Genomic DNA, 12,883 nt, shown 5'->3' with positions numbered 1-12,883 from the left:
AAGCAGCACCTTGAATTCTTGGTCGTTAGTTTGGCAAATATTTGTCCAGCACCTCTTGTATACAAGTCCCCCTGCCCCCCGCCACCCGCTGGGCTCTGGGTGTGGACACGGCGGCCACCACCTCCGAGGGTTTACAGGGCTAGTGACGGAGGGCCTGCGGGGGCAGGTGAGCAAATGATAGGGCGGGGTGGGCTCAGGCAGGAGAAGGGGCTTCCACAGGAGTGCTCGGGGGGTGGGGGGGCAGTCGTGAAGAAGAGAGGGTTGGAGCCAGACTCGGATGCACAGGTGGGATGGTGGAAGCTGGGGATGGGGGTCTGGGTGCTGAGCGCGTTGCAGCTGAAAAGGATGAAAATTCCTGTGCTGCCTCTCTGCCAGGTGGGTCAAGGTGAGCATCATGTCACCTCCAGCTTCTTAGGCAGCCTGGGCAGGCGAGAGAGTTGTTTTATCCTGTTTTGAAGGGTGAGGACACTGAGGCCAAAAGCTTGGAGTTCCTTGTCCCAGGTCACCTGGCCAAACCAGGCGGGGGAGCTGATTACCCGCGCTCCCTGGCCGCTGAAGGAAGGGCGTGCTTGGAGAGCAGAGGGGCCATGGTCTGGCTGGGGGAAAGGGAGGAAGGGAAGAAGATCGGCTTGGAGGTACGTTCTTGGAAGGTCATGAGTACCTGCGTGCTGTGTTTAGGGTTTAGGGTTTCGGGTTTCGATCTGAAGATAGTGAGAATTGTTGAAGGATTTGAACGCAGGCTTCAGTGCTTGGAGAGGCACCAGGGCCCCCTGCAGAAGTGCAGGGGCAGCAGTGATGGGGGCGCCTGCACTGAGCCTCTGCAGGTGGAAGATGCGGGGTGGGCTCCTCCAGACAGTGAGGGGCCCTGAGTGAGAAGCTTCTGGTTCGTGCCTCTGCTCTGTGCTTCAGCACGGCCAAGTGCACCACCCAGCACCTCAGTGTCAGTTCTTTAGCCTCCAGAGACAGTCAGTGTTTTATACAGAGATTTTTTTTTCTTTCCTGTTACAAGGGGAGAGGCAGATGGAATTTTAGATTAATTTGCTTAAAGAGTTGAGGCAATGCCACCTGGATTTCTTCTGAAAGACAGGAGTCATGTGCCAGAGAGTCCCTCCCGGGAGAGTTGACAGATCCCTCCGTCTCGGCCCACCCTGCAGGCTGGGGCACCTGCATGACTGTGGGGAAGGATGGGTCCTCTTCCCGAGCGCTCCTGGCTTTTCTCAAGCCCTGCCAAGGTAAGACAATCGTGAACACAGCCATGTAGAATTTTAGATTCTTAAGATGATGAAATTTCCAAAAAATATATCTAGTGAGGATAACCATGTGTTAGTAAATTTTAAATGTTGCCAAGTAATGCTGTTCTAAATACAGGTGTAAGTTGCACGCTTTTATCTTCATTGAACTTTGCTGTGTTGTACTTACTTCTCTCATTGGCGGTAGACCTATGAAAATGTCATCAAGGTCCACAACTTCGCTTTCTTTTTAAGGCTTTGTGAGCCAGTCTGCCATTTTAGCATGAACGGCAGACACTGTAAATGAACTGGAGTGACTTTGTTCCAATAAAACTTTATTTACAGAAACAGATGGCAGGTGTGGTCTGGTGTTCCATAGTATTTTTTAAATGCACCACCTGCCTCTCCTTCTTTAATGATGTAAAACAACTATAAATTTCTATTTTCAAAGGAAGTCTTCTGTGAACAAAGATTTTACTTTCTCCTGGTATATTTAAAAATGTTTGCCTCTTACTGCCCAGGGGCTTAGAGGAGACGCCCAGAAGTGATGACGAGTTTTCTTTGAAGTATCCACACTGTCTCAGCTAGTTGCTCCTGTGATCAGAAACAAAATCAGATTGAAGCAGGGATGCACCCACTGCTGGCTTTTATTTCTGAGGCCAGACTGGGTGGAAGTTTAACGGTTTGTCTTCAGACCCTTGTGATCAGCTTCTGTTCCCGGAGAGCATCTGTGTGGCTCCCGCAGCAAACTCTGCTGAAGGACAGTTGGGGGCAGCGGGGAGGTGCGCAGCAAGAGGCTCTAGAGTCCCGTGTCTGTTGCGTCTTCCTACAGCACTGGAAGTGAACTGTTTCTCACTTGAATCAGGTAGCACGAAACCAGTGGCTCCCACTCCTCGCTGCCCATTGGGAGCTTGAGAGCTGGTAAAAGGCCCTGTAAGCTTCTGGTTTAATGGTCTGCTGGGTGGGTGGGGGTGGGGCAGGCATTAGTGATTTTTTAAAAGCTCCCCAGGGGAGCCCGTCCTGCAGCAGGACGTTAAGCCAGAGGTTCTCAAACGTCAGTTACATTAGAATAACCTGCCAAGTAACTGGGTTTCACACCCAATAATTTCTGATTCAGTAGGTGTGGGGTGGGGCTCGAGGTTTCTTATTTCTAGCAAATTCCTGGGCGATGCTGGGTGATGGTGATTCTGGTGCTGCGGTGAGGGCGGGTGGGGCACCCTTTGTAAACCGCACTGCTGTGTTCTCAAGGGTTTTAATTCTGAAGGTCTGGGCGGGGCTCAAGAACGTGCATGTCTTACGAGTTCCCACATGTGCTCGTGCTCCAGACTGGGGGGACACATCAGGAACCACACTTTGAGGCCCAGTGGTCAGTTCCTCTTTATTGGACCACCCCAGGTTTCTCCTCCCGCGGCCCCACTTGACCACTAGAGGGAGAGCCACCAGGACCCCTGAAGGGTGCTGGGGCTCCCACACGTGGCGGTGAGCCGCCGTCTGCATGAAGAAGGAGCATCTCATGCAGGTTTCTCTGTCTGGAACATAGTGGACAGATGGCATGGTCACACACCGGGTGGCCAGATCAGACCTTCCCTCTGGACGGCCAGAGCAGGTCCGCAGGGCTCACCCTGGCCGGGCCTCGTCCCCGTGTGCAGGTAAGGCATCTGTGGCCCTCCTGGAGTGCTGGGGGCCCTGCCACCCTGCTCCCTGGGGCCTGTCCCCAGGCCGGGTGCCCTCTCTGCAATGCCACAGTGCCTGCTCTGCTGCAGGTGAACTCTGAGGCTGGCCACAGTTTCCTCGGTCTGCAGATCAGGGGATGACACAGCTTCGGGGAGTCATGAAGACTGAGGCTGGGCTCCACCACCCCCAGGCTTGCAGCAGTGGCTCTCCGCCTGGGGGAATCAGCCAGCATATCACCTGGGAAGTGCTCGAAATAGGAATTCTTGGACACCACCCAGACCTACGGGCCAGAAAGGCCTCCCGGCCATGAGCATTTCAACGTGCCCTTGAGATTACTTGGCCCTGCACTGGCAAGTTTGAGAAAGCTTGGCTTAGGGAAAGTCTGATTGTGAAAACCTGCGGCTTCCCTGAGGCCATGCAGGGCAGGACCGGAGCCATGATGGGGTCACTCGGGTGCCCGTGAGGGACCCAGGGGAACCAAGGGTCTGGAGAGAGGCCGCTTAGCAAAGCAGGGCCTCCCGAGTGACCCCGGCCCCCCACCCCATGTGAAGAGGAGGCCCAGGTGGTTTAAACCCCCGTTCACACACCTTTATCTTCATGCGTGTTGTCAGAGCAGACTTGCCTCGGCACAGCCCAAGGTCAGTTCGCCCAGATTCCTAAACTAATGAAGTTTAATTGACCATCAGGGCTCGTCCTGGTTCTGATTTTGTTGCTAATCGGCGCTTCCCTTTTGTCTTTCTTTTCCAGTTAGTGATGGGAGTATGGGAAGGCAAATATAACTACTTCTGTCAGGGCACACACAGCGCAGGAGAAGCAGATATGAAGGTACTGTCTGTTTTTTTTTAATTAAGAAATTGTACACAAATATGCCGCACTGATGAGGGATGCTGAGGGCAGGGGAGTGTATGTGTGTGAGTGGGGAGGGCTGTGTGCGAACTCTGTATTTTCTGCTCAGTTCTGTTGTGAACCTGAAACTGCTCTAAAGTCTATTTTAAAAAAAAGAAAGAAAGAAATTGTACAATAGACAAGGTGGCTGTTCAGGTTATCCCTGCTGACATTTTTTTTAAAAATTTTAAAGCAATATGTACACATGTTGTGAACAGTTAAACAGCATGAAGGAGGTATAGAGTGGAAACTAAAATTTCCCTCTCTGCAAAGGTTAAGTCCTGTTAACAGCTTCCGGGAGGGGGAAAATGTGCTTGCATTTATCAGTATTTAAGCTCTGTTTATATAATATAAACGGAATCGTGAGGATAATGTCTTAAATGCTTAAACCATTCCTCTAAGTGCCCTCAAGTGTGGTCTTTAGATTCCAGCTTCCATGAGTGTTTGGGGGTTTTTGTTTTTAATGAAGGGCTATCAGGGTACACTCAGCAGGGCAGTTGTTTCCTTTTTTTTTTTTTTTTAATTCTCTTTTTGGGGGATGTGTGATTAGGGTTCGTTTATTTAACAGAGGTACTGGGGATTGAACCCGGGACCTCGTGCATGCTAAGCATGTGCTCTACCACTGAGGTCTACCCTCCCCTGCCAGTCATTCCCCTAGAGCCCCTGTGTGGCATATTTAATTGGGCAGGACCTGGTGCTGGGGGCCCCAGTTCCTCCGCTCCTCTGCCTCGTGTTCTGTCCCCTGCCGGCCCCTGAGATCGCAAGTGCCCCCCCCCCCCCCGTGGCTTCCCTCTTCCCATGGCTCAGCAGGCTCCTGCAGAGGGAGCAGGTTTTGTTAGGGGCTTGAAGGGTGTTGCAGCCCTTTTAAAGCTTTCCCTGTGGTCACTTGAGGGCCCCCTCCTTGGTGTTCTGGTTCGAGGCAGCACAGAGTGACCGGTGCCCCCGGATGCAGGGGCTCCCGCGGGATGCCGGGAGGGAGCGGACCCCGGCAGGAGGCACTGACGGCCCCTTCCTCCTAGATCATCCGCGTGCTCTGGTGGTACTACTTCTCCAAGCTCATCGAGTTCATGGACACCTTCTTCTTCATCCTGCGCAAGAACAACCACCAGATCACCGTCCTGCACGTCTACCACCACGCCAGCATGTTCAACATCTGGTGGTTCGTGATGAACTGGGTGCCCTGTGGCCACTGTGAGTCTCATGTCTTTGGGGACAGTTGTGAGCGGAGAAGCTGAATTTGAAACTGGGGCTTTGAGAAAAGGTGCAGTGTCTGTAGATGTCTGGGTCACGCATTTGAGCTTGGTGTCCGGGTCGCTTCTTATGATAGTCTGTGTGGCTGTGCACCCAGCGAGCCGACGGACCCTTTTTCCAGTTTGGGACACATCCTGTGCCAATTTGGCAGGATGAGGGAGATACCAGATTCCCAGCCTGGGGCATGTTAAGAAATTGGAACAGAGTTCTTCATCATCAAGGGTGCTGTTCCAGGCGATTTCTCATCTGTATTTCTCTACAGTTGGGAAGGTGTTTGACTGACAAGGACAGAGCAGGAAGAGGGACTCACACCACTGAGTGGGCACCAGGGAACAGCTTTACCTGAGTAGAACCTCAGGGACCTGTGTGTATTCTGAGACAGCGACTCTTACCCTGAAGCCCCTTTGGCTGGGCGGCTTCTGTGACAAGCACCATTTGACATAAATTCTCTAGAGAGGACATGGGTGGTTTTGGAAAGCTTGTGGTCTAAAGGGTCCTGTCATTTTCAGAGATTAAGTTGTCACCACCAGTTTCAGCCCAGGAGTTCTAGTGTGTCCCAGTCAAAATTCCCGCATCTGTCACCGACAAATTTGACTGGGAACCTCTGAGTCTACTTACATACATTTTCCCCCAGGATAGGCTGCCCCTGGTTAACTCGACCCACCGATAGCCACACAGTCAGAGAATTTTAGAACCAGAAAGGTTGCAAGTACGACTCCTTCCGGTGTGGGAGAGACCTGAGGTTGTGGGAGGGTTGGGAGAGCCTGCACCTCGGCAGTGGGTGACCCGGCATAACCGTAGTAGGAACAGCACCTCCCGACACTGGAACGGGGCTAGAAATGTCAGAGAGCCCGCAGGGGAACAGGCTGCAGCCAGCCCCACCTGGCCAACAGGAGATGGCCAGAGAGTGGACGTGACTTGTCCAGTTACTGTCACAGCCGGGGAGTAGAGCCCATTTTCTGACCCCGGCCCGGGCGCCTCTGCCTGCATGGAGGCAGGCAGGGGGCCTCTGCCCGCACGGGGGCAGGCGGGGGGCCTCTGCCCGCACGGGGGCAGGCGGGGGGCTCTGCCTGGCTGCTTGCTGTGGCGGCAGGGAACGGAGAGCCTGCAGGATCCGGTGGTCCTCCTGGAGGTTACGAAGCCTGAGATGAAAGACGGGTCTCTCGTCTGCAAGGAGCTGGGCTGGGGCTGGATGACTGGCAAGACTGCGCGTACAGCCTGCGCGCCTCAGCCCGGGGAGGAGTTAGGCGGTGGTTCTCTCCAGCGTCAGCAGGTGTGTAGAGCCAGCTGGCTTCTGGCCTCCAGCGTCCCGCCGTCGGCTGCCCTCCCCGAGTCGCCCACGCAGCAGTTGGAGGCACTCGGGAAGGTGCCTCTGGGGGTTGGTGGGGGCCTGGCAGCAAAGCCTTTAGGCTCCTGACTCCTGCGTTAGCTGCCCTCCCCGCCCCACCCCGCCCCCGGCCGGGTGCAGCCACAGCTGAGCTGGGCTTAACGCAGCCTTGCGGCTGCCTGCCCTGCTGGGGTGGGAGTTGACTGATCACACGCTCGTGCAGGGCTTGCTGCAGCAGCGTTTGCCAGCCCCTGATCAAAACTTTTTTTTTTTTTTTTTTGGATTTAAAAAGAATCTTGGGTTTTATTTATTTTTCACCTGTTGTACGTAAAGCATTGATGCACCCCTCCCCCACCCCCTCTGTCCCGGCAGCTTATTTCGGTGCCACCCTTAACAGCTTCATCCACGTCCTCATGTACTCGTACTACGGCCTGTCATCCATCCCGTCCATGCGGCCGTACCTCTGGTGGAAGAAGTACATCACTCAGGGGCAGCTGGTGAGTGACGCAGCCTCTCCCCCCAGGCCTCGCCACGGGGGGGCGCTGAGCTCTCCCTGGGCCACGCGCTCTGCCCGGCTTCATGGGGTTTGACCAGCACCGGAGCTGTGCCTCTCCCGCCCCCTCTCTTGGACCAGTTAAACTCCCTGAAGTGGACAGAGCCGGGAATTCTGCTCACTTCAGTCGATGGGGGAACCGTGCCCGTGGGTGTGTAGCTAGTTGGATGGCAGAACAAGGACTGGAATCTGGTTCCTTGACTTCAGGTTCAGCCCTTTCTTTGTTCTTAGTTTGTGCACACAGCACACGTGCACCCACACAACTGCCAACTATGATCCAGATCCTAGGTGAAATGTGTTTATTGTGTTTCAGGAGTTTCGGGAGGAGCTTTTGAGGAGCATGGGCCCAGGCTTCTTTCCCGGTAGCTCATTAGGCAGCAGGGATGCTTGGCTGAGGCAGGTGGCCTCCCGGCCTGTGTAGTGGGGACAGTGGTGTCTGCTGTGCTTCCGGTGATGGCCCCCTGCCCGGACTCGCACACCAGGGCCCCCGGCAACCCTTCGCACTTGGTGGTTATTTCCGACCGTCCATTCTTAAGCTTTCCTCACTTGCCAGTGTAGCATACACCCTGTTCCTCTCCCCTCCTGATTGCTTTCATAAACTTTATTATTATTAATTATATAATATTATTATATATCTTACATATATTATATGTATTTTATTATTACTGTTATTTAATCATTAACACTGTTACTGCTCACGTTAAACACTGACATTTGTTGAGTGTACTGTGTGCCGGGCACTCAAGCAGTTTTACACGGATTGTTCCTGTAGCCTGATTTCCTGTTATTACCCCTGTTTTATAGACAAGGACACAGAGGCAGTAGGCCAGAGCTCGCTGACCTGTTGATAGCAGATATGAAACTCTTAGCCGTGGCCTTGCCTTACTGACACATTCTTTTCTAAAGAAACCAAGCTGGGGAGAGGGTAGAGCTCAGTGGTAGAGCATGTGCTTAGCATGCACGAGGTCCTGGGTTCAGTCCCCAGTCACTCCTCTAAAAACAAATAAGTAAATCTAATGACCTTTCTCCAAAAAACTAAAAATTAAAAAAAAGAAAGAAAGCCTAGTGAAATATTAAAAAAAAGAAAAGAAAAGAAAAGAATAAACGAAACCACCTGATTCAGATCCCTCCAAGTCAGCTGTGATTTTTCCCATTTGAAAAATAACCTGGGGGAAAAAGTCCTCCATCTTCTGAGCTGCGTCTGTGTTTGACATTTTGTTACCACCTCTTTGCTGGCAGCTCTGTCATCCTTGTTAATGCTTTTCTCACCCACCTGTGAGGGAGGACAATTGTTCTTTAACCAGACCCTCGAGGAGAAGTGATGCAGAGACCGGGAGACACCAAGCAGTGCAGCTAGCGCGGCTCTGCAAAAGCAGATTTAGAAGAACAGACTGGAGCGCTGCCTCCCACATGTATCCAGTCTGCCCTTTGACATAGAAGATTACGCCCAGTGTGCCTAGATTTATTCTGAGCACCCCTCCTACCTACTTGGCAGTCTAGAATACTTAACCTTAAAAAAAGAAGGAAACAAAACCAAACAATGTTCCCTATATAGAAACCCTGGGAGGTGGCCCAGAAATCCAGTGGGCAGAGCCTAGCCCCAGGCTGTTACTCCTCTAAACAGACACACCTCCAGCAGCTACACCTTATCTTAAACCCTCCTCCCTGTCTCCCCAAGCAGTCCCACTTGCTTGTCGAGACTTGCGCATCAGAAATAATCTACAGAACTAGCATTATATCCCAGTAACAGTGTAAGTCTGCTTACCAGCCTCAGCCTTCACCAAACCAGAAGGATAAGGATGGGGAAAGTGTGCCGTGGGAGCGCACGCCCTGCCAGGATGTCCCCAGTCCCTCTAAACACCAGCCCGCACCCTTCCTGCCTTTTAAAAATCAAACAAAAAACCTCTTGCCTCTCCCATACTGTGTCCCTGAAGTCAGTGTCTAAGTTGTACAACATGGTGATTTGCTACATGTGTGTATTGTAAAAGGGTCGCAGCGGTTAAGTTTAGTTAAGCATCTGTCACCATATGGAGTTAGATTTTTATCTCTCGCAGTGGGAAGTTTTCAGATCTCCTCTCGGCAACTTCCAGGTGATAGAGTATGGTGAGCTTTAGAGAAGGTGGTTCCAGTAGCTGAAAGTGGAGAAACACGTACATAAGACAGATACAGGTGCATATACAGTTGGGGACACAGTGAGGGCGCACCGTGGTTTTGAGATGACTGTACCCACAGGAAGGTTTGTAAGTCTTAGTGCCCACACTCGGGGGTACAGGGCAGAGCGTCCACTTGGCGGATGCCTTGTCCATGGGCGGTGGCTGCACTTCTTAGCTGTGTCCCCTGTCCCCAACCCCCAGCTTCAGTTTGTGCTGACCATCATCCAGACCACCTGCGGGGTCATCTGGCCGTGTGCCTTCCCTCTTGGGTGGCTGTATTTCCAGATTGGATACATGATTTCTCTGATCGCCCTCTTCACAAACTTCTACATTCAGGTAAATCTCACTCTCCTGTGTGGTTGGGATTTGGGATCTTTTCAGTCAAGGCCCCCATCTTTCTTGGGTTGGGGGAGGGAGTGACTGCCAGTGTAGGAGGGGCTGAAGTCTGCCCCAGGCCCCTGGAGTTGCAGGTCTTTGGCCAGGGAGGCTTGGGGTCCACGTGGGAAAGCAAAGCTATCCAGCAGACCCCGGACCTTTCCCTCCGCCGCCACTGCAGACACGCAGTAGGGGATTCACAGGCCAAGGTGTCGTAGCCCCACTGCCCTGCACTTCGGGGCTAAGTTAAACATCTGAAGAAATTTCCATCTTAGTCCCCAGCTGTAGATAGAAATCTGCCCCAAGTCCTGGTTTTCTTACATGCCCACTGCTCAGGTGTGGGGCCGATGGTCCTTCCCAAGTATGTCCCGTGATGTAGATTTCTGCTCATGGGAGGGTCCGTTAAAGGGAGCCTGACCTCTCGTGGCCGCTGCTGGACGCCCCCCACCTGCCTTCCATCAGCCCTGGACCTCATGTGTCCCAGGCAGGGGGGTGCTCAGTGCGTTTGCCCCTTCCTGCGCCCCCTGCAGACCAACACCTTTCCCCAGACACAGCGGGGGTGGCAGGTTTGAGCTGCACTTTGGGGCAGTGACCAGGCACGGGGGAGGTTAAAGGACAGGGCCCACCGAAGCCGAAACCACACCTGATTTACCTGCTCTTAGCAGCAGAGCACTTCGTACATAAAGGGCCGAAGTGACTGCTAAAGTCATGAGCTGAGTGTGAAGGCACAGGATGCGAGGGGACAGGAGGAGGAGGTACTGCAGCGGGAGGGGCCAGCGTGGCCCACTCCCCTGCCCTCCAGACACTGGAAGGGCAAGGCTTTCTTGGGTGCCTGGCCGCAGATGGCACCTGGCCCCAAAAGGACCAGGCCTGGCGCCGGGGATGCAGTGGGTCCCCGGCCGAGCTCCCACCCGCCCGTCTGTCTTGCAGACCTACAACAAGAAGGGGGCCTCGCGGAGGAGAGAGCAGCAGAAGGACCACCAGAATGGCTCCGTGGCTGCCGTGAACGGCCACGCCGGCAGGTTTTCTTCCCTGGAAAACAATGTGAAGCCGAGGAGGCAGCGGAAGGACTGAGGACCGAGCGCGGAACCCGGTTGGAACCACGTGGTCAGATCGTAAGCACAGTACGACTTGTGCCCGTCGCTCGTTCACAGCTGCTGTCACTAGCCGGCCTCCATAGCGTGACTCGCGTAGGACCTCTTCCATCAGCTCCAAACCCCTAGGAAACGTAGACAGGTTACCCAAGCAGGCATAAGATTTTTAACATTTCTGGGCTCTCCCCGACCCCTGCGCTAGACTGGAGGGAGTGTTGCCGCGGTACCCGACACTGCTGTTGCCTTATTAGTTGTAACATGATGGGTGCTGAATTGTGATTCACAACTGAAGAACACTGTAATCCAAACCTTTTTTTTTTTTAACCTGTAGATCATGCATGTGATTGTAAATTTGTATAATGTTGTTACAGCAGAGAAACACACATGCCTTAAAATTTAAAAAGCAGGGCCCAAAGTGTATTAGTTTCAATTAGGGTATGTTTCAAGTTTTCATTCCTTTCTTAATAGCTCCAGAAAAATCAAAGATTGTGATTTACACAACTATCATGTGACACATAATGTCAAGTGACTTGTACGTGTGAAGTCGGCACCTTCGGTTTTGTAATATTGGCTTTAAGTCAGACGGGCTCAAATCTAGTGGAATAGTCAGTCTAACTTTTTAACAGATCTTATTTTTTTATTTTGAGTGCCACTATGAATAATGTAAAAAGCGAGGCAGGGGGGAGGTTCTAAAGCCGTCTCGATGGAACGTAAATGTATATTCTTTGTCTTCAAGATTTTAGGAAGTGTGTGGGTTGAGTAGGCTGTTTTAAATTTCAGAAGTGCTAAGTGTTTTTATTCGGGAAACAAAGCCCGTCTTACTTTCCACTTGTGAGAGAAGAGAGATACTTTTCAAGAGAGAGGATTGAATATTTACTGTTTGACAGAGTCCCATAGATGAGTGCTGGTAAACTGGTTGCCGGGGTCCAAATTTGGGTTACCTTCTGTACTGCTAATCTGTTTTGACACAAACTTCCTTTTAAAATGTGCCTAGCTTACCAAAATGAATAAAGGGAGGGGAAGGGACCTTAGAAAAATTTAAGGTAAAATTAAACAGACAGCTACAGCATAGGAGAACTGGGGAATTGGATCATTTGTTCAGTGTAAATCTAATAGCAACTGTAATTTTTGTTTTCTTCCCTACTTAGAAGCTAAAGATTCGTTTAGAACTGCTTGTTTAAAAATAAGACTGCTGATCATAAAATCATGTCTCATGCCCTCGAGGCCGTGGTCGGACAGGTAAGGACGGTAGTGTGTGTCATTTTAAAAGTGTTGGAATTTAGCCTCCGAACCACCTTCTCCAAGGGGGGGATTGAAAAACCACTCGTGACACATTTGAGAAGGTCACTGACAATGTAGAAGCTAATTGTTGGTTTGGTATTTATGTAAATATCAGTTTATCATGCTTTAATTTTGCACATTCATATTACAGGGAGCTGGTTGGTTCTCCTAACGTGTCTCGTGGGTTTTGTTTGGAAGGAGTTCGGCCTCTGTTTACATTTACCTTATCCGATCTAGAATGTGTGTATTTGTAAATGTGTGTCTCCCTAGGTACTAGTTTGCGAACGTCTTTACATATTTCAATACAGAAACTATAACACTCAGTAGTGTGCGGTCAGAGTGTGCTTCAGCTCATCGGGGTACTCCCACAATGTTAATGTCTAAACAGTAATCATTAAAACGGTTTTGATTACCTGTGCTTGGTTTTACATTGTTTATATGCTGCCCATCCTCAAAGAGGAGAGAAAAATCCGCTTTCTTCAGCATCTAGCAACTCACCCAGCTAGGTGTAAATAATTCAGCCTGGCTCAGCTCATGTGAGGAGGGAGTCCCACACAGGAAGGCCTGGTGAGGGGGGTTCCACCCCAGCCCCTTCCTGTTAGCCTTTCCCGGTTTCCCCACTAAAGGCCCCAGCTCTAAGCCCACTCATTTTTCCTTCATCCATCCATCCATCCATCCATCCATCCATCTACCCACCCACCCACCCATCCATCCATCTACCCACCCACCCACCCATCCATCCATCCGTCTATCCACCCACCCATACATCCATCCCTCCCTCCCTCCCTCCCTCCGTCAGCCCCTCTCTCCCTCTCTATACCGCCAGGCTGTTAGAGTTACTCTCCTAGGTCTAGACAAGAGGTCTGCAAATTTTTTCTCTCAAGAGCCAGATAGTACATATGTTAGGCTTCACAGTCCACACTGTCTCTGTCCAGGCTGCTCAGCTGTGCCTTTGTAGAGCACAAGAGCAGCGGCAGGATGGAGGTGGATGGGCGTGGCTGTGTTCCAATCAAACTTCATTTGCAAACAGAAGGTCTGTGGGCAGAGTTCCCTGACCCCAA

The 12,883-nt window shown here is 51.8% G+C and overlaps 1 protein-coding gene across 3 annotated transcripts in view; it reads left to right on the top strand.

Annotated features, from left to right (window-relative positions):
- Positions 1-12,234, top strand: part of ELOVL5 (ELOVL fatty acid elongase 5) — a 59,377-nt gene extending 47,143 nt beyond the window's left edge. For all 3 annotated transcript variants that reach the window (XM_010992377.3, XM_064476588.1, XM_064476587.1), the window contains exons 4-8: positions 3,651-3,728; positions 4,808-4,979; positions 6,739-6,863; positions 9,274-9,408; positions 10,378-12,234. In XM_010992377.3, the coding sequence (XP_010990679.1) occupies positions 3,651-3,728; positions 4,808-4,979; positions 6,739-6,863; positions 9,274-9,408; positions 10,378-10,521 (654 nt within the window). In that variant the 3' untranslated portion in view covers positions 10,522-12,234. The remainder of the gene's footprint in view (positions 1-3,650; positions 3,729-4,807; positions 4,980-6,738; positions 6,864-9,273; positions 9,409-10,377) is intronic.
- The last annotated feature ends 649 nt before the right edge of the window (positions 12,235-12,883 follow it).

This window comes from Camelus dromedarius, chromosome 19 (assembly GCF_036321535.1).
Source record: "Camelus dromedarius isolate mCamDro1 chromosome 19, mCamDro1.pat, whole genome shotgun sequence".
Classification (NCBI taxonomy): Eukaryota; Metazoa; Chordata; class Mammalia; order Artiodactyla; family Camelidae; genus Camelus; species Camelus dromedarius.
This window is presented reverse-complemented; position numbering and strand designations above follow the sequence as displayed.